The sequence below is a fragment of the Neoarthrinium moseri genome, assembly GCF_022829205.1.
Source record: "Neoarthrinium moseri strain CBS 164.80 chromosome Unknown scaffold6_Wmoseri_CBS_16480, whole genome shotgun sequence".
Taxonomy (NCBI): Eukaryota; Fungi; Ascomycota; class Sordariomycetes; order Amphisphaeriales; family Apiosporaceae; genus Neoarthrinium; species Neoarthrinium moseri.
In genome coordinates, this window is record NW_026055120.1 from 377,626 (window position 1) to 401,112 (window position 23,487).

The 23,487-nt window shown below is 55.7% G+C and overlaps 8 protein-coding genes across 8 annotated transcripts; 5 read left to right on the plus strand and 3 right to left on the minus strand.

Moving 5' to 3' along the window:
• Window positions 1-422: 422 nt before the first annotated feature.
• On the minus strand, window positions 423-1,567 carry JN550_002686 (uncharacterized protein; the record flags this gene model as incomplete). The annotated part of the gene is made up of 2 exons (XM_049314010.1): window positions 423-1,241; window positions 1,307-1,567. The coding sequence occupies 2 exons, from the start codon at window positions 1,565-1,567 to the stop codon at window positions 423-425; spliced, it is 1,080 nt and encodes a 359-aa protein (XP_049175211.1).
• Window positions 1,568-3,340: 1,773 nt separating this feature from the next.
• JN550_002687 (uncharacterized protein) lies at window positions 3,341-4,745 on the minus strand (the record flags this gene model as incomplete). The annotated part of the gene is made up of 2 exons (XM_049314011.1): window positions 3,341-4,076; window positions 4,201-4,745. The coding sequence occupies 2 exons, from the start codon at window positions 4,743-4,745 to the stop codon at window positions 3,341-3,343; spliced, it is 1,281 nt and encodes a 426-aa protein (XP_049175212.1).
• A 1,446-nt stretch (window positions 4,746-6,191) lies between these two features.
• On the plus strand, window positions 6,192-7,835 carry JN550_002688 (uncharacterized protein; the record flags this gene model as incomplete). Its single annotated transcript, XM_049314012.1, has 5 exons — window positions 6,192-6,199; window positions 6,263-6,303; window positions 6,393-6,742; window positions 6,799-7,548; window positions 7,611-7,835. 5 exons carry the CDS (start codon window positions 6,192-6,194, stop codon window positions 7,833-7,835), a joined length of 1,374 nt encoding a protein of 457 aa, XP_049175213.1.
• Window positions 7,836-8,676: 841 nt separating this feature from the next.
• JN550_002689 (uncharacterized protein) lies at window positions 8,677-8,943 on the plus strand (the record flags this gene model as incomplete). Its single annotated transcript, XM_049314013.1, has 1 exon — window positions 8,677-8,943. One exon carries the CDS (start codon window positions 8,677-8,679, stop codon window positions 8,941-8,943), a length of 267 nt encoding a protein of 88 aa, XP_049175214.1.
• Window positions 8,944-9,714: 771 nt separating this feature from the next.
• Window positions 9,715-11,664, plus strand: JN550_002690 (uncharacterized protein; the record flags this gene model as incomplete). The annotated part of the gene is made up of 9 exons (XM_049314014.1): window positions 9,715-9,814; window positions 9,864-9,992; window positions 10,046-10,195; window positions 10,282-10,524; window positions 10,736-10,818; window positions 10,880-11,025; window positions 11,123-11,261; window positions 11,312-11,455; window positions 11,533-11,664. 9 exons carry the CDS (start codon window positions 9,715-9,717, stop codon window positions 11,662-11,664), a joined length of 1,266 nt encoding a protein of 421 aa, XP_049175215.1.
• A 2,127-nt stretch (window positions 11,665-13,791) lies between these two features.
• On the plus strand, window positions 13,792-16,960 carry JN550_002691 (uncharacterized protein; the record flags this gene model as incomplete). The annotated part of the gene is made up of 4 exons (XM_049314015.1): window positions 13,792-13,972; window positions 14,019-14,141; window positions 14,199-14,232; window positions 14,290-16,960. The coding sequence occupies 4 exons, from the start codon at window positions 13,792-13,794 to the stop codon at window positions 16,958-16,960; spliced, it is 3,009 nt and encodes a 1,002-aa protein (XP_049175216.1).
• Window positions 16,961-17,665: 705 nt separating this feature from the next.
• On the minus strand, window positions 17,666-19,379 carry JN550_002692 (uncharacterized protein; the record flags this gene model as incomplete). Its single annotated transcript, XM_049314016.1, has 2 exons — window positions 17,666-18,864; window positions 18,911-19,379. The coding sequence occupies 2 exons, from the start codon at window positions 19,377-19,379 to the stop codon at window positions 17,666-17,668; spliced, it is 1,668 nt and encodes a 555-aa protein (XP_049175217.1).
• A 2,943-nt stretch (window positions 19,380-22,322) lies between these two features.
• JN550_002693 (uncharacterized protein) lies at window positions 22,323-23,469 on the plus strand (the record flags this gene model as incomplete). Its single annotated transcript, XM_049314017.1, has 3 exons — window positions 22,323-22,401; window positions 22,493-22,570; window positions 22,622-23,469. 3 exons carry the CDS (start codon window positions 22,323-22,325, stop codon window positions 23,467-23,469), a joined length of 1,005 nt encoding a protein of 334 aa, XP_049175218.1.
• Window positions 23,470-23,487: the final 18 nt, after the last annotated feature.

Below are 23,487 nucleotides of genomic sequence, written 5' to 3' on the forward strand. Positions count from 1 at the left end.
CGCCGTGGTTGATCTCTGCAAACATGAATCCTCCCAAGATCCTTCTCTCCCTTTTCTCATGGGTGTCCATGGGGACTACCCGACTTTGAACTATGGCAGGAGGAGTCAACCGTTGCCACCCAGTCATGCAGAAACCAAGATGCACAAAAGGCAGGGTCCGTGCTCTAGCAAGCAGCGTACGGGCTTTCCTGCCGTTACTCTCCTTCCCCTTCCCCTTTCCTGATGTTACCAGCTGTATGGGATTATTTTGGGCGCTACCGGCAAACATAATCCATTAACGTGACGACTGTCTTCAACACCTGAAAATGGCCGGTAGACACACCACATTGTCCCAACACCCAAGGACAGACAGCATCACGGTGCTCATTGCCCGTGGGACAATATGGGACATACGGGCGCCGTTCTCTTCCTTGACTGTTACTCTACCGCTTCTTGACGTTAGGCCTAGGCTTGCACTCGTCGCCCGTAATGGGGTGCAGCATGATCTTGTTGGGGTACTGCTGGTTGTTGCCCTGGTGGCCCTTGCTCCAGTCGTAGCCGATGGCGTAGGCGAAGATGCTGCCGCTGGCGTTGAAGGTGGTGGCGGTGATGCTGCCGCCGACGCTGGGGTAGCCCTTGAGCCTGTGCTTGGCGTCCTTGTCCCAGAAGTGGAAGGTGCCGTCGCTACCGGCGGTGCTGAAGGTGCCGTGCTGGGGGTGGAAGGAGATGTCGTTGACCGAGTAGACGTTGGTGGTGTTGCCCGAGGGCGGGTCGCGGTGGCACTTGAAGGAGAAGTTGGACGTGGCGTCCTTCTCCTCGACGTACTGGATGGCGCAGCGGCCCTCGATGCTGCCGATGGCGAAGCCCGAGGCGTCGGTGAAGCAGCTGACGACGCGGGTCTGCCACTTGAGCGGGCTCTGCAGCGTCTTGTAGAACTTGAGGGGGTCGGCGAGGTTGATGACGTTGATGTAGCGGTCGGCGGTGCCGACGACGAGCAGGCTGTTGCGCACGTCCATGGTGTAGACTCGCTCCTGGGCGGTGATGGAGCCGACGGGGTTGGGGGAGCGCAGGTCCCAGTACTTGATGGTCTTGTCCCACGAGCCGGTGACGGCCATGGGGGCGTTGCTGTTGGGCGGGTCGAAGAACTTGACGCACTTGATGGGTGCATCGTGGGCTGCTACCTGCTGCTTTGTGCCGCCGGCGCTGAGGTCACAGATCTCGGCCTTCTTGTCCGCGCCGGCCGAGATGACCTTGGTACCATCCTGTCCCCGTGATCAGTGACGATGCTCAGGGGGGTGGACTGCAGATGGGGGTGGCGCTCGCTTACCTTGGACCAATCCAGGCTGAAGACGGGGCCCTCGTGCTCGTACATGTGCTTCCCCGCGCTCTGGCCCTGGGCGTTGATCTCGTATATGCGGACCTTCTTGTCCCAGCTCGCGACAGCCAGCATGTCGGCGGCGCCCGAGAAGGCCAGGTCGGTGACGGTGTCCTCGGGCGGGTTCGACACCTCGACGTCCTTGGCCAGGTCGCCCTGGGTGTTGGTGGCCGAGGCCGACGAGGCGGAGGCGCTGCCGAAGAGGCCCGACATGTTGTGCGGATAGCTTGCTTGCTTGCTTGCGGGCGGCGTTGGTTCGTCAGTCGTCGGTCGTCGTGATGCTCGTCGAGCTTTAGCTGGTGGCGACCGGTGCGGTCAGGGAAAGCGGCAGCCTGTTCGTCTCAAATCGGGGTCGTGGTCGATCACCAGCTGCTCATGGTGGGTTTCTCTCCGGGATGGGATGCTGGGCGAGGGCGGAGGCTGGCACGTTGACATGCAATGGACCAGACGGACGGAGAGCTTCGAGGAAAAGCTGCCTCAGTCGCGCGCGCCCAGGTTCTGGTTCGGTTGGCCCGTCTTTCTCTTCTTTGAGGCTCCAATTGAATTGAGTCGCAGCGCTGTCTAGGCCTAACGCAGTTAGTAGTTAGTGACCTTGGTACCTGTGCAGGCTGTGGACGCTGCACACGCCCCCGGAAATATGCCGGCAGCCAGTGGACGCGTTACGTACACCCCACCCAATGGCAGCGCAGGGCCCCTAGCCCCACACCCAAAGCTTTTTGCTATTAAAGGAAAATTTCAGCTCGCGTCTCTGCTCTCCTCTTCCCTTTCCTTCCTCACAAAACCCCCTCGTCCGAAAAATCGCTATCGAAGCTACAACAGAGATCTCCCGGCCTCCGGGGGATCTCGCTGTCTATTCTTCAGCTTTGGGAGAAAGTCCCCGGACACCCTCCTTCTCCTCTTCCTCTCGGGGGACGGGAGAATCGGGGGCCAGCGGAAACGCACCGCCATAAAAGCACAGCGGTTGAACGCCCTTCCCTTCCATCTTCGTCTCCCGCCCCAGCCTGCCCCGGGTTGCCGCTACATCTGCATGCCCACCCCACCGCCCTGCCCCTTGCCTCCACGCCATGCGAGTCCACGGGACGAAGATACGAGTCCCTCGTTATGAGTTGGCGCGGGCGCGGCGCGGTGGGCGGCGTGTGCGATGGCTTCTCCGGCCGCGGGGCTCGGGCGGGACGGCCTCGTGATGGGGGGTCGTGGTTCCTTTTCGTCGAGATCGATAGTTATGCGATTGCCTGAGTCTTGCCTTGCCGCGGACGATGGTTACTCGATGGGGCTTATTCTCGGCGCGAGGGGGTTTTGTCACTTGACTGACGGTCGTCAGACGGACGTCTTCTTTTACACTCTGGGCTTCGTGGGAAGTCCCCCCAACCTCGACGTTCTGTCTGTCCTCCCGAAGTCGAGTTTTCTGCTCCGTGGGTTCCTGTGGTTCAGGTGATGATATACGATATTAGAGTCAAGCACTGAGGCGGACCTACGGGCCCGCTCGATGATGACCTTAAATGCGTTATGGTATCTGATGAACCTTTCATAATTGAGCCTCTTATTAGTAGCCTAGTTGTCTTGATTCTCTCGCTGGCAAGTGCTGTCAGAGAATCTCGCGAAATTCCACGCTCCCGCTTCTATGGTACATTAGGTATCCTCTTTCGAAAGCCAAGGCCCGTCCTGGGTTCCTCTTAAAATTAGTCCTGACATCGTGAACATCGTAAAACCAGCCCACCATTCTGTGCGTGTCCTTTTAAAATTCTCGAGCCCACCGAGATTTCTAGCCAGCCTTCGCCAACGGGTTAGTATTCCCCGACGGCGTGTCCATCACCCCTGACTCCACTCTCAGAACCAGGGTTTGTCTGCATATGTTGGTGGTTTCGTGTATGGAACGAAGCTCATTGCCAGCGTCGCCGGCGCCACATAATCGGACGGCGGCTTGCTGGGCCGAGGCGCAGGTGCTGGGGGTTGGGCAGGTGAGAGTTTGCTGAAAGGTGTTGTGTCCTACATCAGTCCACCGAGCACAACCTTTCCCACGCTGCCCATCTCCTGCTTCAGTCCTGCTCGACTGCTGTCCTCGAACTCCTTGACCACGCCCTGGATGATGATCTTCCGCACCTTGGAGTCCACCTTTGTGAAAAGCTCGGCGATGAGAGGCGAGCAGTCCTTGGGCGTGGGGATCAGGCTGATGAGCTTGCTGTAGCAGTCAATGAGCATGTCGCACAAGGTCGCAAAGGTCTCGAAGAAGTCCGGGTCGAAGGGCAGGCTTGGGGTGAGGAGATGTGTGTACTCCTCGCCCGGCAGCAGCTCGTTGCCCTCCCCACCCAGGCCAAACGAGATAACCGAGGTGGGCGTCTGTGTTGCGCCTCCGTTGTTCATAGCACCGTTGGCATCTGTCAAGATTCCAAGATCGCCGGCGCCACTGGTGCGTCGCCCCTTGCCGGCGGGCCCACGCCGGAACATCTGCGGCAGGCGGGCGCGCGACAGTGAAGAGACGTTGGTTCCGTTTTCCGTGTGGATCTGCTGGTACGAGTCGAACTCGGTGAAAAGTGTGTTCAGCGACCGGAGAAACTCCAGAGGTGTCGACGAGTTCAGGTCGATGACAGTCGGGAGCGAAAGACCGAGCAGTAGGTAGTTCGTTGCCCGTCGCGCCAGTTTCCTTGTTTCGAAATAGGGCATTCGTGCCAGGTCTGGCTTGTCGAAAAGCAGTGTATTGAACCAGTAGACCCTGCCATCGTGCCTGCACATAGTGAAGTTAGTAGGCGAGAGGGTCAAGATGATATGGGAATCCGTGTCGCTGGCAGCGGGTAGGACACGTGGGGCAAAGAGGCAAAGGGGCAGACAGGACGTGGAGGGACACATACGCTTTCCGCAGATAGTCCAGCGTCGAGATGCGCTTGTTCGCCATCTCTTGTATGTGCTGGTATATTATGTCGGATTCGCTGGGCTGGCTGGCCTGCAGGCCGGGTTGGGGCATGGGCGGCACGGCGTTCATCCCGCCGCCGTAGCTGTTCGAGGGCACAGGCGCCGTGCGGGATAGCATCTTGCTGAAGGAGTCGACCGACGCGGGCGACTGGACTGCGACCTCGTTTTCCTTGGCGAATTTCGCCGCTGTTGCGAGCGCAAAGTCGGGCAGGGCGGGAGGGATCGCGGCGTCTGTCACGACTGCTCCGCCATGCGCAGACGAACTCGGGCGGCGTTTGCCCTTGGAGGGGGATGAAAAGGATGCGCGGCGGCTCAGCGAGTTCCTGCGCTCGCGGTCCTTGGTCAGGACGTTCGGCCGGTCGCCCGTGTTGCTGTTGCTTCGCTCTCCGTGACTGGTGCCCGGCCGTGATCGCTTGCCCGTCTCTTTGGCGGAAGTGTGGGTGTAGAAGACATTGTTGGTGAAATAGGGAGCGCCGCTCTCCATAATGGGCTGGGTCTATCGTTCGGGGGGCCGTCCAGGGACCGGTCCACGATTAGCGCATCCAGTCGCTGGCGGCTGCAGTTAATTGGGTGTGGGGTGGCACGGAGGATCATGTGGCACGCATGAGTGTCATGTAGAGCACTCGCGCGCCGGCTTGTCAGTGAGCGAGCAGATCCGGGAGACGGGCTGGTAGACTGGGTATATGTGACATGTGTATTCTGAAGGGATATATACAGTAGATATATGGCCTACGGAGGATGCAGATGAAGAAACACGAGGCTAGTCCGTGCCGGGAGTGAGGCGGCAGCAAGGAGGCGGCCTTTTGAACCAACACCTCTCCCAACATCCATGGATAGCCTCGACTAATTGGTGCGGTGCCACCGGCAAGGTCGTCCAGTGCAGTCGAGACGGCTTGCGCGATGGAAGCTCGGAACGTGGGTGGACGAATCCGCGGCTGGACTGGATATAGTGCTCGACACACAAGTCGGCCGTCACCATGCCCGATTGGGTCGTGAAGTCTAACTAACCGCGTCGACTTGAAGGGTGTCAAACAGGGTCGAGAGGTAGGGGTTGAAGGGGAGCTGGGGCAGCTTCCCGAATGCCCGAGCACAGGCAATATCTCGGGGCCCGTTTGGTTGTTCAAGCTCGCCGCCGGCGTCACTCGGGACGGAGATCAAACCACCGTCTCATGGTCTGATCGCACTTCTGTCTCTGGTGACGACGCCAGCTTCGCAGTCTTGCCTGAGAAGCATCCTACCAATGGGCAGCACGGCATTTCCGTGGTATGGGCCAGTGTTGAGGTCAGACCACGAAGAATGTTTCAGGGCGAGCTTGGTGTCACGATCAACTTATGGCTTGTGTGATGGGTGTGGTGCCCCGTCACACGTTTTTCGACGAAGCGACCATTCGTGCAAACCACCCTGGCAGCGTGGGAGAGAGAAGGTCTTGATGGCATCACATCCAACTCGATGCGGACGGAAGCTGGCCATGCTGGTAGACGTCGCAGAGCCTAATTCAACATCCACTACACAAAGCAGTACCTAGGTAGCTGTATGATGATGGTTACATTGAACTCGGTTGTTGACAGTGATGCTTAGGTCCCAATAAGACCCAGTCCATCCCGTCCCAACCTGGAAGCAACCACAAGGTTGGCTCCCGCTATACGGTAGGCCATCCTGGGCCCGTGGCTGCGTCCAGTGGCTCTGGACCCCTGATTTCTGTCGACCTCGCCAAAAGCTAACTTACTTGGGTACCTAAACTTGGGTGTCTGTCGGGTGCCTGCGCGCCCAAACGGCAAAACTCTTAGGACGCGCCTCGCGTTAGTGACGCCTCGTTGCGATAAGATAACAATAGCCCATCGCGCCCGCGCCCGCGCCCAACAGCACAGCACCTGTGAGCTTGTCGAGAGCTTGACGTCGCTTCCAGAGCTTGTCGACAGATGCCGTCGTGATGCCCAGGTAAGCACAGCATCTGTGAGCAATAACGTTATCATGCTTCAATGAGTCTGACCACAAACCCAGAGAAATCATCACGATCCAGGCCGGCCAGTGCGGCAACAGCAGTCAGTTCACACACCCCCGCCGCAGCTATGCTCTTTCGTTTCCTACGCCCACGTCCCCTGGCCCTGGGATTTCAGCTGACTTCTTGCAGTTGGCAGTCAGTTCTGGCAACAGCTATGCCAGGAGCACGGCATCAATCAGGATGGAAACCTTGAGGACTTCGCGACAGAGGGCGGCGACCGCAAGGACGTCTTCTACTACCAGAGCGACGATACGAGATACATCCCCCGAGCCGTCCTGATCGACCTCGAGCCCAGAGTCCTCAATGGCATCCAGACCGGCCCATACAAGAACATCTACAACCCGGAGAACTTCTTCATCGGAAAGAGCGGCATAGGAGCCGGAAACAACTGGGGTGATGGATACCAGACGGGCGAGTCGGTGCACGAGGAGATCATGGAGATGATCGACCGCGAGGCCGATGGCAGCGATTCGCTAGAGGTAAACAGTCCTCTTTGCGAGCCGTTTGAGAGATAGGAAGCTGACTACCATGCCAGGGTTTCATGCTGCTGCACTCGATAGCAGGCGGTACAGGCTCCGGCCTCGGTTCATTCCTCCTCGAGCGGATGAACGACAGGTTCCCCAAGAAGATCATACAGACGTACTCCGTGTTTCCCGACATTAGCGATATCGTTGTCCATCCTTATAACAGTCTATTGTCGATGCGACGACTGGCACAAAACGCCGACTCGGTCGTCGTTCTGGACAATGGTGCATTATCCGCGATTGCTGCAGATCGCCTCCACGTACAGGAGCCCTCGTTCCAGCAGACAAATCAGCTTGTCTCGACTGTCATGTCGGCAAGTACTACGACCCTGAGATACCCCGGCTACATGCACAACGATCTGGTCAGCATCCTAGCATCGCTCATTCCCACTCCACGATGCCACTTCTTAATGACGGCATATACACCTTTCACCGGTGATCAGGTCGAACAGGCCAAGACTGTCAGGAAAACGACCGTCTTGGATGTCATGCGGAGGTTATTGCAGCCCAAGAACCGAATGGTATCGACGGTTCCCGGCAAGAAGAGTTGCTACATTTCCATCCTCAATGTCATCCAGGGCGAGGTCGATCCAACAGACGTGCACAAGAGTCTTCTTCGTATCAGAGAGCGCAGGTTGGCCACATTCATTCCATGGGGGCCTGCCAGCATCCAAGTGGCCTTGACAAAACGGAGCCCTTATGTCCCCATGAGCCACCGCGTCAGTGGTTTGATGTTGGCGAACCACACAAGCATCGCTACAGTATGACCCACCTTCACCCAGAACTGCTTAGGCATTAGAAAGATACTAACATGGTCACTCAGCTTTTCAGACGAATCGTCAAGCAGTACGACGGTATGCGGAAGCGCAATGCATTTATGGACGTTTACAAGAAGACGGCACCCTTCTCAGAGAACCTCAACGAATTCGACGAGGCGAGACAGGTAGTCACAGACCTCATTTCGGAGTATGAAGCCGCGGAGGATGCGAACTACCTGAATCCCGATGAACCAGCCACCTCGGCCGAGACGGACAAGCGGCTCGGGTGATGTAATAAGGTGGAATTCCTGCAGATAGACTTGTTAGTCAGGTCATGATTCACGTAATGGAAGAAGATGGTTGGCGTTGGTGGTGTCAAGGAGGATATTTGCTATACTAGTCAGGAACTGCTCTCCACCGCGGGAGCAGGAAAAAATACCACGCGAACAAACGGATCCCGCAACGAGGAGCCCCAATCTGCCAACCAGATGTCCGCTACAACCCCCATTACGTCTCGTGTAACCGATCCCGTCTTTCTAGACTCGATCTGCGCTGATTCCGCCGTCAGCCCTGCCCGTCCGGATGGATTTGGCCGAGCTTCTGGTGGTTTGGTACCTGTGCCATCGCGAGTGGTCCCGCTTATTTTGACGTCAAATAACATGTGGATTTCTGCTGCCCCTCCAGTATTGACGTCAAGACCGGAACAAATCCTCCAGAGCTCCCAGAGCCTCAACTCAATACCTATTAAAAGCAGTCGACGGACGACTGCAAACTTGACATTAATTTGAGCTCATTCTCAATCACTTCAAACAATCATCGCACTAAGGCACTTATCTCTTGCCTCGCAGAACAAGACCAACAAGACCCTTTTCGGTAGCCAATCAACTCACAGTAAGTCACCCCACTATCTTATTCCTCCACGATAGGACGGCCGGTGTAATGTAACTTCATTGGCCTATGCATATTGGAGTTATGTACACTTGAAAGAGAACCCCACTGCACCGTATGGCATGAGAGGGTTTAGACATGCACTCACACCTAGCCGTCAATGCGATGACAACATAGGATCTAAATGTTGCTCTTACACTGTACCACAACAACACGCTAACAGTCTTTTCCAGCACTTCCACCATGTCTCAGTCCAATGCCGAGAAGATCGCCAACGCTCAGTCCAACCTGCCCCTTCCCGAGGAGCCCCCGGTCAAGTCGGACTGGAAGTTGGCCGACCCCAGCACTGTCAACGTTGGCTCCGGCGGCGTCTCGTCTGACGTCTCGACCGGCGCCGGCTCGAGCTCTGGCCTCCGCGAGCCCGCCAGCAAGGGCGACGTCGACCTGAGCAAGGTCGGCCGCCAGGGCCACGACAACCTGGACGGTCCCCCCAAGGACGCCGCCAAATAAGCTGGTTTCTTATTTGCGGTTGAACGTTACTTCGGCATGATGATCACGATGCGTGTAACACAGAATGGAATTTCATAGGCGTTCACAACGGCGCGTCAAGGATGGGTTTTGCATCCATGAGGATATGGCATTGCATTGTGGCGGCTACTAAGAAGGAAATATGCCCGGCGTTTAGTCAGGAATGAATTGACGATCTGACAAACCAATTGAGTTTTCTCTGTATGCATGAATGGTTGCATATGCACGTCAGGTAGAACTACTACGGCTATCGCTTGACCAAACTATGCTTAGTGTTGAGTTGTCGTGCCTAGCCGGTCTAGTCTGCTCAGCTGCCTTGACATCCATCTTGCCCCGTAGTTCTCAGTTGCCACTGCAAGCATTTTGATCAGCAGTGAAGGAAGTGAATCGAAGAAATCTCACACCATGCCAAATAACCCAAGCTTGAACGAAAAGATACTTGAAATGGAGCACAAATGGGGGTCAGTTGGGGGTTAGTCCCATTTCTCCAACTACCGTAGTGGAGAAAGGCAGGGTCTACCTTGGAAGATCGCGAGTCTAACTCCGCAACAACCCTAGAAACTGCATCCATCAAGGGTGTAATCGAGCGGGGAGAGATGTTCCTTCCTCGGGGTATTCAAGTCCAGGTTGGGCTCTGGGGAAAGTAGGCGATGTCACTAGTATAACAAGGTCTCCCACCCGGACACCGCCATGGCTTCGTGACAATGCCGGACACCTTGTTTCTCATATTGAGCGACCCTATACATAGCCAACATGATTCTGGCTATAGCAGCTGTTTTCTTGGCTACCTGCCACGCCCTGACCTATCCTGATGAGTCAATTGCGCCTCCGCTCAGGATTCTTCAAGGAGGCTGTGAGTTCAGACTCATACTATGTGACCCTATGCTAACATGACCTCCTAGACAACTCAAGCTATGCCGTGCTGGAATTCAACCCCTTTGTCACGCCCAACACGCTCAAGGTGCTGAACTATTTCAACACCTCCGAAGGGAACCTAAAGGCTTGGCTCAACAGGCATCCTATAAATCCCAGTATGTCGACACCAAAGCCAGTCATACATGAGACCACTCTAACCTTTACACAGACCTCGTCATTGGCTGTAACGACCATGCTGCGCCCAACGCGCCTGGATACTTGACATCGTACTCACTCGACCCCAGCACCGGACAGCTGACCTACATCGACGCGGTGAACACGGGCGGGTTCCCCGTGCCCGACTATGGCGTCGCCGCCGGTGCGTATACACCACACCCCGCCCGCCCCTAGATCCCTGCTCTCCGTAGACCCTGGGTGGACCGAGATCTCACACCTCATGTACAGCACACTGCGCCTTCTTGCCCTCGGGCCTCGTCGCCGGCGTGGCGAACTACTACGGCCAGTCGGCGGCCACGTTCCGCTTCGACCCCGTGACGGGCCGGTTCGGAGACGAGATCAACACAGGCGGCATTCTCGACTTCCCTGGCTACACGCCCCTGCCCGGTCAGATCGGCGAGGCAGGCAATGACAATACGTCCCAGACGACGAGCCACCCGCATATGATCGTGACGCATCCGTGGCTTAATGGTAAGTTTGAAAATCTGTCGGCGTGAGGGTCGAAAACACAAATCGGGTGTTGAGGCATATGGGCACAACTTCTTCAAAAGAAGATCGTGTATTTTGTGACGTACGGTCAAGTCCAAGTGGTGCAATTAGTGTCCCGTGCCAGAGATTCATCCCATATGCTGTGCTGTTGTAGTTGGCCATGGAAGTGGGTTGCTAACTACAAGACCCGCAGTGTTATATCTACCAGATCTCGGCGAGGATTTGATCCACATCTACAACTTTGATTCAAACGGGACTTTGACGAACTTGGGCCAGGTGCGTATCCATGTGCAATTGACAGATTCAAGACATTAGCTAACATTGGTGTCCTTCATAGTACCATGTCCCACTTAGCAGCGGCCCTCGACACCTTGCCATCAGCCAGGACGGCCAGCAGATGTATATTCTATTCGAACTTGCTGCCAAGATCAGAGCCGTGAGTATCGATCAGGAGACGGGTCTTCTAACCCAGGTCGGCGAGGAGTGAGTTGGTTTCCTTCCCTCTTATCGTTTCCCTCCATCTCCCGGTGATCAGACCGCGCAGAAGACGAGTATCCAGCTGACAAACGGCGCCGCGTAGCCTCCCAATCTACGATCCCACGACTACAACCTTCTCTCTCAACATCAGCGCCGCCGAGGTGCACGTGAGTGCTGATGGCCGCTTTGTATATGCCTCCAACCGCAACTTGACGTCGGCAGCGTTGATCCAGCCTGGCGACGTAGGTGCTTTCATTGTGCGAAATATTCACGCAGTACTGACTGTGACCAGCCCTCTGATACCTTGGCTGTCTGGTTGGTCAGCGCGGCGGATGGCACACTGACCCGGATCCAGAGCGCGGTAGCCCCCGGGTCCAGACAGCTCCGTAGCTTTGAGCTCAGCCCGGCCGGCACCACGGGAAGTGCTGGCGGCGAGGTAAGCCCCCAAGCTTCACTATGTCCTTCCCTTCTGGCTCCTCGTTTGTGTGCTGATGAACTATCTCGGTCTTGCAGGATTACGTCGTTGCCGGTGGCTTGAGGACGAACAATACGTTCGTGTTTCGGCGGGATCGGGCCTCGGGTTTGCTCGAGCTGGCGGCTTCGTGCGAAGGAACGTATCAGCCGAGCACATATCTCTGGTTGTGATATGGTTCTTCTGTGGCGGACTTGCGGTGTTGCATGGGAACTCGTTTTAGAAGTGTCTTCCTGGAAGCACGCTTTCAGCGTGAGCCGTGATTCGGGGTCAGTATGAGCCATCGGCCTGAGAATTGTATGCCGAGATATCTTCATGTTTAGGACTACGTGTTTCACCTTTTGCCTGGTATGAATGTCATACATTAACTTCGTGGTCCTCTGACTTCCTATTCTTCGTGAACGCAGACCGTGGAATTTGTTTTCTCCGAGTACAAATGCCAAGTTATGCCCCTTCACTGGACTGGTTGGTATTGGGTGCCAGTCTTTGAGAAGGCATGCTATCTTCAGTCCTCAAACTCATAATCTCGGTAGTCGGGAGCACGCACTTCATACCTAAAATACAGTTGACAGTATGTTCCGATGTTTTGCGAGGCCCATAAAGTGCGAGGTGATCATCCACCGCGCCGATTTGCCCTGAAAACAATGCCGGAGCTCAATATTCCAGGCTTCAAATTAACAGGCGAGGAATCTCCCTTCGACGACCTGGCAAGACTGCTATTCGTCGTGCAGCTATATCACCACGAACCAGTACCGATTACTCGTTGCTATGTGCAGTGCAGGAAAGAGCTCTACATCATCTCTTGGTCCGCAGTACGACTGGTCTCGTTGTTTGGCGACGATTCGAGCTACAGTGAATGAAATCAAGTGCTCATTGTTGACGCCCCAACCTGTATGCCGAATAGTGGATCCATCGTCGAGAACTATATCCCTTCGTGAACATGTGCGAGACAAGCAAACCAACTCAACCTGCCTTTCAGTGCCTTTCCAGTGAATCCTTTCCCGAGAAGCGTGTCCAAGGGACCTCGCCGCCGGGCTGTTGGCTCACCGGATACTGCAGAGTGCCCGCCGAATCGCGGGACTATTCGCCTGGCCGGGCATCGCCCTGGCGAGACCGAGGCGTTCGCCCTGCACCCGCGTTCACCTCCAACGGACCTGTCGAGGAGGCCGGGTCACCAAACCCATCAAGGTGCCCAGTAAATTCACATGGCAGTCGCAGCCCACGAAGCTCCGGACCTCAACATCTTGTCCATGTTCCATGTTGCCTCAGGTCGGAGTTTGACCAGGCTGTTGAATTTGCACAACTCATCAGGGCCATACTTATCCCTCAAACCTCTTCCTCCCACCTTTTTCTCACACCTCTTCATCACACAACCTCCTCCTCACACCACTTCCCAAACCTCTTCCCAAACCTCTTCCTCACAACCCTCACCTATCCATCTCAGTCTTGCCACAGATCCCTCTTGATCAGTCCACGTACAACTCTTGTCTTACTCTGAATCGCACTCACTACCTTCATCAGAGTTCGACAGCTTTGTTGTGCTCCCACCTCTGCAACATCACCTGCTGCGCAGAGCAGCAAAAAGATATCCATCCGTTCGTTGGCCTGCCGAGATCATCTCACGGGATCCTGTAAACCCCAGTGAAGACACGGGCAAGGCTTTCTCCCTTCCATCACCTCAATTCTTTTTCTCTCTCCCTTCTTCATCGTCCTCGACCCTACTTCGGCCTCAGCGCGTTTTGTTCTCCCACCACAAACTCCTGCCCGCTTCCGCCGAGTCTGTCGTGCCTGAGAAGAACGCAACGATCCTCTGAGTCGACTTCACGTACAGAAGACGCGACACTTGACTGCGATCTCTGTTCTCTCCTTCATACCCTTCAGTTTTACATCCTTCTTACCCACTCGGTGATACTGCCTGGGCTTCGCCTGGCCGTAATCGTCAACAGACAGCACTTTGGATCTAGTCCACAAGTTCATCCGGTGGCCTCGACTCCCAGTCCCCTTCTCCTCCGTACTACACTCCGATACCACAGCTTCCACATCAAGGAAGTTGAAGCCAGGGTAAGTAATTTTACTGTTGTCCAGTCCATTCAAGTCCATCCCCATATTTCTTCCTAGTCTACCGATGGGACTGATCTTCTGGTCCAACTCTTCGTTTCATAATCATAGATACCTTCATCTACCGACAGGAAGCTAACTCTTCGCCTGACCCAACAAGACCAAGAAGGTCGAGTTTGCATTCTAGACCGTGGATCAACCATCGCTGTACGGTCGCATCATTACCTGAAACATCCGGCAAGATGGCTGGACAAGGCAGTGGCATCGTCTTTGATGCCATGATGATTGATCTGGGGAACAATCGACTGGAGGATCTCGCCAGAGATGTAAACCCCCGCGGTGGACAAAACACACATGCCACTGCAGAGCCGCCGGCCACCCAACCTCGCGAGGTGGCCAATAAGAAAGCCAATGCTTGGAATCGTAAGTCAGCCCATTGACCAACTTGGCCCATGCTAACTGGTGCCAGATGCTGTCGCGTCCGGAGCCTTTCGCGACGATGACTCTCGAGGTGTGGACGGTCTTGATACGATTGCCAATGGTCGTCTGCATGCTCACAATGCCCAACTAAGAGCTCGTCCTGACGTTCCAAGTATGGGGGGTAGCCGACTTCAGAGTCTGATGACAGGTACATGGTCTCGCAATTTAGGGAACGCTGGTCCTCGATCCCAATACAATCCTCTGTAAGTTCCAAACAAGTTCATAACGCAAAAGTACTGCTCAAAGCTAACTTGTCTCAGCAATCCCAGTGCTGCCATCCACGGTCCCCGTCGTCGATTCAGCCCGCAGCGACAAAACCATGACTCGTATGGTATCGCAGAGAACAACATTGCATTCTCTCCGCAGGCAGAAGGTGGACCTACTCCCATCAGGCCTACTAGACCGGTGCCAGCCTTCTCAGGCGCCGCGGGTCTGGACGCAGCAGTTCCTCAGCGAGGTGCAGTCCAGAGCATACCGAGACATCCCCTTTCATCTCATTCGCGCTCAGCAGTCCCTTCTAGTTCTACACCCACACGCACGGCAGACGCTTCACGAGACGCTGTCAGCAGTCCGGCAGATGGTGCAATCCTGCCTCATCTCCGTGCTGCAACCACATCCCTGCAGCGTCCAAGCAACGATCCCGCTTCCTCCTTGCGGCGAGGCGCCATCAACGGCAATGCCAAACCATCAGCATCAGCTCAGAGTCCTGCTGGTGGTATTGCAGCGTCCCTCACGACGAGTTCTCAACGTGCCGCGAGTCCCGTGATTGCCTCGGTGAGTACTAGGACATGGCCTGTCCAGACCGCTCAAGGGCTTCCTCCCCATCTTTGCCCTTCTTCCCCTGTCGTTGTTTCCAAAGCACTTGCAAGCTCTCTCCCTATGGCAAACCTCACCTTGCAGTCCTCAAAGGACATGGCGCCAGTCCCTGCTGCCCCCCGATCTGATGAACCAAGCACCCAGGGTGGCTCCAGCATTCGTCCCACACCTGATGTCACAGTCTTCTTCGAGAGTGCTATCCAGTCCCCGAGAGCAGCTGGGACAAAGGACGGCAATCTTTTCTTGTACAAACACCCTCAGAAGAATGTGTGCATCTGGGAAATGAGACTGGAGGATGGTTACATGGTTCGAGACGACGCCCGAGCCATTGTGAACCCGATCTTCAAACTTGGCAGCGCTCTCCTTTTGAGACGACAAGATGCTTCAGATGAGCCGATACGTGCCACTAATGTTCGACTTGGGAGTATGACACAAGCTGACGAGTTCGTCAAGCTGCTCAAGGACCTCATGCTCATGTTTGCGTATTCCTCTGACCCACGCTACCCAGCTGAGGAAATTGAAGACACGAAGCAATCGGCCATGATCGACATATCTACTCTGTCTCCCCTCGAGGATGCTATGGATGCAGAAAGCATGGTGGAGGACCCGAACCCCCCCCAAGCCACTGTAAAGAGTTTTGCAAGCGCTCAATCCATCTCAGAGGACCAAGACAGCAACAAAGATCAAGAGACAGCAAGTGTCAAGCAGGAGCCCACCGACAACGAACATGTCCTGAGACTTGAGGATGATGTGCTCGCCAACATGATCCAACAGCTCGATCGCAACCAGGCCGACGGAAGATCCAAGTCATATGCCGACATAGACTATATGGCTGAGAAGACCGAAGAGACTCTCGACACAGAGACTCCTCATCTTTCGTCTGATGCCAATAAGAAGCATGTTAGTGTTGAACCGTTGGTGCCTAGCACTGAAAGCGAAGTCCTGATTGACACAACGCTGGCCTCTCCGGAGCCCACTCGGCGATCTTGTGCGAGGGACCTCGAAGGAATTGTTTATCACCCTGCTCATGCCTCTACCAGCGCACTCGATCCCGAGATTGTGGTAAACCATGGACCAAACAACTCTGGCCAAGCATCTTCCTCCAGCGCTTCATCTGAAGCTCTTGCAAACTCCATCAAGGTCGAGTCCCCAGAGCCCTCAGTTCAGCCCGAGCCCAGCAAAGACAACGAGGTATCAGAGCCTTCACTCGCTCTCCGAGAGAGCCCCGCCTCTGGTAGACAGCAGGTGATGCAATGTGATGCAAATAAGAAGGGCGCCATCAATGCAAGCAAACTGAAATCCATTCCGGTTGGGATTGGCTTGTCGCATGCTTCCATGACTGTCTTGTCAAGCCTTACAGCTTACAACTATCGAATCATGTCTCGAACTTTTGATGACATGGTTGAATGGATTGAAAGGACGCAGATGTATCGAGAGGGCTCCGTCAAAGAATTTTCGGCCGTGCAGACGCTTGTGATGCATCTTGCCCGCCATACCACCTTCCGATCCTTGAACCACGAAGACCAACTACAGACAGCAGCCGTGGTTTTCGCCAATCTGCGCCAGCTCAAGAGACAGAGCCGAATCGTCTATTCACCTCTCCAAATATTGGAATTGGAGACTCATGCAAGGCGTGCTCCCCCTGCCGTGCTCTTGCTCAATGAGTTTATTGATCTCTCGCGCCTCGTATGCCGTACAACATCTCATCTCAGTCCGGTGCGAAGCTCGATTGCTCATTCGAGGGGCACTGTCTCTGCAAGACAGACGCAGAGTGGCCTATCGAATGACGAGCCTACTCATGGATCATCTCGCCAGACTTCACCCCGTCCATCAAGCCCCTTGCGACATAGCCGCTTGGGTCTGGCCCCGGCAAACGATGGGCATCTTCATGTACCTTCTGAGCGGGCTGAAATGCCAGACCAAGGCGAATGTTCGACTACTCAGGCCGTTTCAGCGGTCACTTCAGCCCCCGCTGCTGAGTCCAGCCCACCTACTGTTCAAACCAACGACTACACCCCCAGCACCGGCGATCAAGTCAGGGAACTCCCTCCCCACCTCCGGGCAATGGGCCGTAGTCATGCGAACGGTGGTCTCGGAGGCTCTCGATGGGCTTAGGATGCCAGGACTACATCCTCCTCTTCGGAGTCATCATCAACACCTGGTGGCTCAGATGGACAAGATTCGAATTCGGAGCCAACTGAGGTGGGCGACAATGCGTCAGCCCATGCACGGACCAGCAGTCGCAGTACGACAGTAAGCCTGCTGAGGAAGGGTATTGACAACCTTCATTTGGACGACTAGTTGTGCGCAGCTTGGACAAGAATCTAGGAGAAGCTGGGAGGCGCTGTTTGGTTTACCAAGGTGGCGAGCGCGCGCGCGCGAAATAGAGAGAGAGAGAAGAAGTGAGAGAAAAGGAAAAACGCAAAAAAAGGGGAAAAACACAAACAAAGAAAAAAAAGGGGAACAAAAAGGGTTTAGAGGGGCTGGTCTCACTGCGCGGTAATTAGGATTTGCGCAGGAGGGACAATTTCTTGAGGGGAGATTTCGTGTCTTGAGGCCATGTGGAACGAAGAAGGTCAAGGAAAATTTGGTGCTGTCGGGTACCTTCGTATGCCTTCGAGAGTTTGCGAGCCAGTCCATAGATAATCGTAGGCTCAGGATGATACTGTAAATAGGGCTAATGTTGACTTTTCCTAAGAAACGTTCTCAGTATCGATTTTGACGTGTCTAACACCTCCGCCACGATTGAGTACCAGCCATTGTTTCCGACCGCATGCTCCAAACATAGTTCGAATTGAAGTTCACGATTTTAGTGTTTGTCTAGTTGAGCTTTTCCTTCCTCCTGAACGCCAGCCGCCCCTCTGAGTTCGCCTCAAGTTGAGCCCTCAGTCCTTCCGCCAGCTCCTCCAGCTTCTCCTGCGTTAATCGCTTCGAATCCCCTACGTCCAGCTCCTCGTCCGCCCATCCTTCTAGCCTTGATGTTAGATACGCAATGACGCTCGTCTTGAGCAACGGTTGGTGGCGCGACATGATGATAGAGATGGCCAGCAGCACGGCGGCAAGGGCCATCTCGGCCAGCGGAAGGATCATCCACGGCCACCGGACGCGGATGTACGTTTCGTTGAACGTCGCCTTGCCCTGGATTGCGGTGGCGTTGTAGTTGTCGCCCGGATCACTGCTACGCATCTGGTTGGTGATGGCATTGCTGATGTTGCGAAGCACCCCCACGATATCGCTCTGATAAAACGTGTAAGCTAGCTGAATGCGCCGATCATTATCGGCAGTAGGCTGGGATATTTGATGCTGAATGGTGGCGGTGCACACATATTCGAGAAAATGGGGCAAGGTATTTGTGACCATCCGGGATAAGTTATAGCTGGCGCCCGTCGAGTTTACGTGATATCGGTAGTATGTTGCATCCATCTTATTCTCAGGCACCAGCGCGTTGACGAGAGCCTCCATGGTCCCCAGGCGCTCAGATGTCATTGTCCCTGGATTGATCCGACCCGGTGTTGCAGTCACATTGTGGAAGGTCTGAACACACCATGAAACGACCCCAAAACCAATATCTACCGGTGGGGGCACATATCCTTCTTTCGTGACGTTGGGTGCGCCATCATTTAAGGCTTTCACAGTCATGATGGAGCCGATCAAGGCGGGACTATCAAGCCAACGACCCTTGAACACTGATTGAAACAACATCGCCTCACCCAAACCGTTGAACTCCGGGTCCCAGTGCATAGTGATGGAATCGGGTTCGCCCTGGCCAGTGAGTGATTCCGGGGAGGTATAGGTACAGTTCATGCCTGTGGAATGTGAATTCCTTACGCAAAGAGGGGTGATTTCTTCAGTGATGTTCTTGAAGTCAGCACAAACCCCCAGCGTTGTAAACGGCTCCCAGCTGCACCGTTCCGCCGGCTCGGGGCAGTCAAAGTAGGGTGTCGCTGGTGAACCACTCGCTCCGTTCAGTATGGCGGATTGTATCTTGATGAGGTCAACATTGGGCTGCCAAATAAATGCTAGTGTGGAGTCAGCATGATGCAGTCCCGAAGGAATGATGCTCACAAGAACCAGGTTTCTCTATGAATCCCTTTGAGAAATAGTTATTTGCGACGCCCAAAGGGGTCGTCATATTGTCCAATGCAGTCTCTTGGAGAGAGAAATCCAAGACCTGCTGGGCCGTAGCATCGATACCCATGGCGACAATTGTGACAAAGGCAAAGCCCAGAGCTACAAATACCCGGGGGCGGAAGAATAGACGACAGAGGAGCACAGCCGAGCCCCAGGGCCCTCTGCTAGCCTCGTCGAAGAGCTGCAGATCCACGAGCCTCCTGGGGCGAAGTAGAAAGTGAATCCATTTCAGTTGGCTCATGGAGGAAGCTACAGGAACCATCAAAGCTGCTTTACCGACTGTTGTCAGGATGGCGATGACCGAGTTGGGCTGGATGGGGAGCCACCAGCTTTGAAGCGGGATGTTGTCGACTTTGGCGAGTAGAACTACTATGGCACACATGCTGGTGATACTGAGAACCATCGCTGTGATCTCCCACCACCACCACCAAGGCATGAGCCTATTCACGTGCCGGGTCTCCATCGTCTTTCTAGGTGTCGAGCTGGATGGCTGTGAGTCCTCTCCTTCGGTCACGGAGGGGTTGAGACTGAATGCTGAGACCGAACAAGGGAGGCATTGACCCGAGGGCTGCACGATTTGCTCACGTCGTACGGACTGGTCACCTAGTTGCGAAGCATTCCCAGAGTCCTCTAGAGGGGAGACAGGTGTTTCAACTGTGGACTGGATTGTTTGACGAGTGCCATGTTGAGCACTACTCAAAGGGCTCAGGGGAGTATACTGTGGTTGGTCCATCGATGAGTGCAGCCGGTGTCGAATCTCTTTACTCCAAAAGCTTGGTTGAGTGTACGCCGTTTTAAAATTGCATTCAATTATATCAGCTAAGAATAGAAGTGTTGTCCTCGATCTTTCCCCCCTTTCGGGTCGAAAGAACAATATATATGTGAGTCCTCCATCGCCAATTTCAAGCTGCCCGGTGTCCTCAGCCTTATGGCACTTTGACCAAGGCTCAGCCCCGATTTGCATACACGCTGGTCGATCGAAGTACGATTTTGGTGTACGGTTGGATCGGGTCTGTTGGCCCCGTTACACAGCATGCTGCGAACGATCTATTCTTACGATATTTATTGCTAGAATGGCTGACCATGTAGACTCGGGATGGGGGCAGCTGTATTTAAGGGGCGAAACAAGCCTATGAGCGACCAAATTGTGCAACCATCGTCTGGAATAAAATCAGGGCTACCCTACCTTGCCACTCGCGATTTGGGGGTCGACAATTATGCCTTTCAATTTTGGGTGCGGGTCACACAGAAAGAATGCCTGCTACGTGAATGGTACAGGGTCGCTGGCTGCTCTCTGTGTAAGCCAGTTGACGAAAGGCTGCAAATAAGCTTGAATGTTTCCCGGCACCTGGTCAAGAATCCTCTGAACGGAGGGCTATGGCTCCTATAGTCCGGCCGGCGCTCAGCCGCTGTCGCCAGACACAACACCGCAGCTCTGTCTTGGCCGACGGGTGATGCCGTGGGGTGGATAGGGCATGCCACATGGTTTGTCGTCAGGGGCCCCACCAAAAAGCTTGGCAGATACCCACCCGGTTGGCGACCTCACTGCTGCTGCCTCAGTCCGGTTGCCGGTTGGCGAGCATGTCAAGCATGGGTGGAGTTGTGATCGGACGGCAGCCGATGAGAGTCATGCGGTCCAAAGCCAGCCGGGTTAAGCTTGGGTTGCTGAGTTGGGACGAGCAAAAGGTCGGCAGCTTGGTAGCTCTCAGGGTCAGTCTGTCTCGCAGATAGGTGATGGACGAAGGGAAGCAACGACGGAGAGTCGTCTCGTTTTGACTGTTTGTTGATTCACCGAGACATGGATGGCAAGTGTCGAGGATCCGCAGTTAATGACTCCAGGGCCCTGATTGCTTGAAATGTGACGATGTCTGGGTGGTGTGTGACTTGTCGCTGCAACCTAGTCCACATTCCCCGTTGACGAACGGATCAAGCTCATGATGCGGCATCCCATTCCCCATGCCATGAATTCATAGCGATGCAGGCGAGGGGAGGGGTGGGCGCTCGTCGACACAGCCACCAGTGACCACCCAGGGCCGTTCTCACCAGTCAGAGGGCAGAGGGGCGCCTGAGTTGTCGACCGGGGCAGGCATTCCTGAGGCCGGGCCTTGCAGGATCTGAGGGAATTGGCTGGCCGAGGGGGTGGTGAGCTGACCGCCTATTTGCGAGGCGATGTCCCTGTCATCGAGTACCCTAGACCAGATTCCCCCGCCGTTAGCCAACCTGCCCAAAATTGCAGGCCGCTCGCAGGCGTTCGTCACTGCGTCGGCTTAGTTGGAACAATAAGAAGGAGGGCTTACTGCCCAGCCGGCGCCGAGCTTCGTGGAGCTGCGATACTGGTCACAGCAAAAGCAGGTACAGCCAGCAGTATCAGGTCATGGACGGCGAGCGGGCGTCCCGAACTGGCCCGCTCGAAATGTGAGCTGAGTCTCCTCGCACACATGCCTGCAAAGGGTTGAATGAGTGAGTGCGATTGGACCGACTTGAGAGTGACGTCCGAGGCATCTCTGAGGTCTGAGGAACATCCATGGATGCAAGCCAGGCAGGTATGCCGCTACCTAGGTGAGCCACCTAGCTGCCCAGGTGGCTAGCACTGGGGTATCCAATGTGATGGTGGTGGTGACTGTGGCGGGGTCTGACTGGTCACTGGGTGCTGGGGGGGAACTGGTCGACGACTGAGAACCATCCAACCAGCGGACTGCCTGGCTGCCAGGCACTGGAACATTACCTAGGCAGTACTATCGTAGACGTAGGGGGGCCACACGGGTCACGGGCCACGGGCCACTCGCTTGGTTGTTTTTTTCCCACCCTCTCTGCCTCTCCAGCAACCACCAGCGACGAGGGCGCCAGAGCCCCCGAGCCCCCGAGCCCCAGCGCCCAGCGCCCGGAACCCACATGGGACCAAAACACACGCATGCACTTTGCGGATCCGGATCCAGATGCTCTTTTCCACCCACGCATTCACATCTCGCCAACCTAAACCCGACAACTCTCCTCCATTCTACGAGTTCCCCATCCCGCCCGACCGAGAGCCTCTCCCCCTTGCGTCGACGCCGCCCACGTTCTGACTGCCGTCTGCGCAGAGTCTCGATCCATCCAGGTCATCCGTCACGCACACAAGGGAGGGAAGCAACTCGACGAAAAGGCAACGACACAGCGACGCCGAACGGTGCCTGATTCGATCCAGGCCAAGGTCCAAAACGGTGCACCACCAACCACAAAAGCAGAACCACAACTCGACCTCGCCTCTCTTTCGCTCGCATCTGCTCCTCGACGCCAGCAGCATCGGTCTCCGGTAGCTGGGAAAGACGGCGCCTGTCCATCTTCATCTCCACCGGCGACAGACACGATGAACGTCCTGCTGTCGCCACAGCCGCCCTTCTTCCCGCACCCCCACGATTCCACCCGACGCTCTCCATCCCGATCCAGTATGTCTCCCTCCTCCTACATGCCTCCTCCACCTTTGAGCGCCGACGCCGAGGCCGCTTCTGCTTCTCATCTCGATGAATTCCCATGCAGCCGGACTCGTCGAGCCCCCTCCGCCTCGACCGGCGCCGCTCTGCCGCACATCTCCACCAGCCTGCAGCGACCAGCACTGTACGCAAACACAAAGAGAAGAGCATGCGCTAACAAACCCGCTACCAACAGTGTCCCCCTTCCACACCAATACCAACATGGCCACCAACCGCAAGCGAAAAGCCGATGATGACATCGACGAGATGTCCGTCTCCCCCGCCTCGTCTCCCGCCCTCCAGAACCGCCAGCTGTCCCGCCCGATGAAGAAGATCCGGGCCAACGACATCGCCGGCCGCCCGCTGGCCCTTCCCCGACTGCTCGAGACCCTCGATGCTGCGTCGTTACGCAGTGTGCTCCAACAGATCTGCGAGCGCCAGCCCGAGATTGGAGAGGAGGTTGTCAAGAGCGCACCCCGCCCATCCGTTGCTGCCGCCTTTCACGTCCTGGGAGAGTACCAGCAGAAGCTGCGGGCCGCGTTTCCCTACGGAGAGACGAGTTCGGACTACGCATACTACCGAGTCAAAGCCCCGCTCATGAGCTTGCTCGAGGCCCTGGCCGACTTCACCCCCCAGTACCTCCCGCCCAACGAGGCCCAGGCCAACATCTCGTTGCAGTACCTCGACGGGGCCACCAAGGTCATCCACGAGCTGCCCGACTGGGACAGCACCAGCTACCGTCACCACAAGGAGAACGCCTACGACGAAATCTCGAGAGCTTGGGCACTGGTCATCAACGAGGCGGCAAAGAAGGGCGGTGGCTTCGTTCTGCATTCCGGCGGTTGGGACCAGACCCTGAACAAGCATCACCAGCAGTCTGGAGGACGGCTCGGCAGTGCCATGAGCGCCATGGCATCAAACGTTGGATGGGTCGGCGGTCCCCACGGCTCAGGTGCGTCGGGCACTCAGCCGCAACAGAGCTCCATCCTGGACGAGCTCATCTCGGGTACCTACGGCGCCCCCGTGCGGGTTGGCCCGTGGTAGCCAAAGCATGCATGTCGA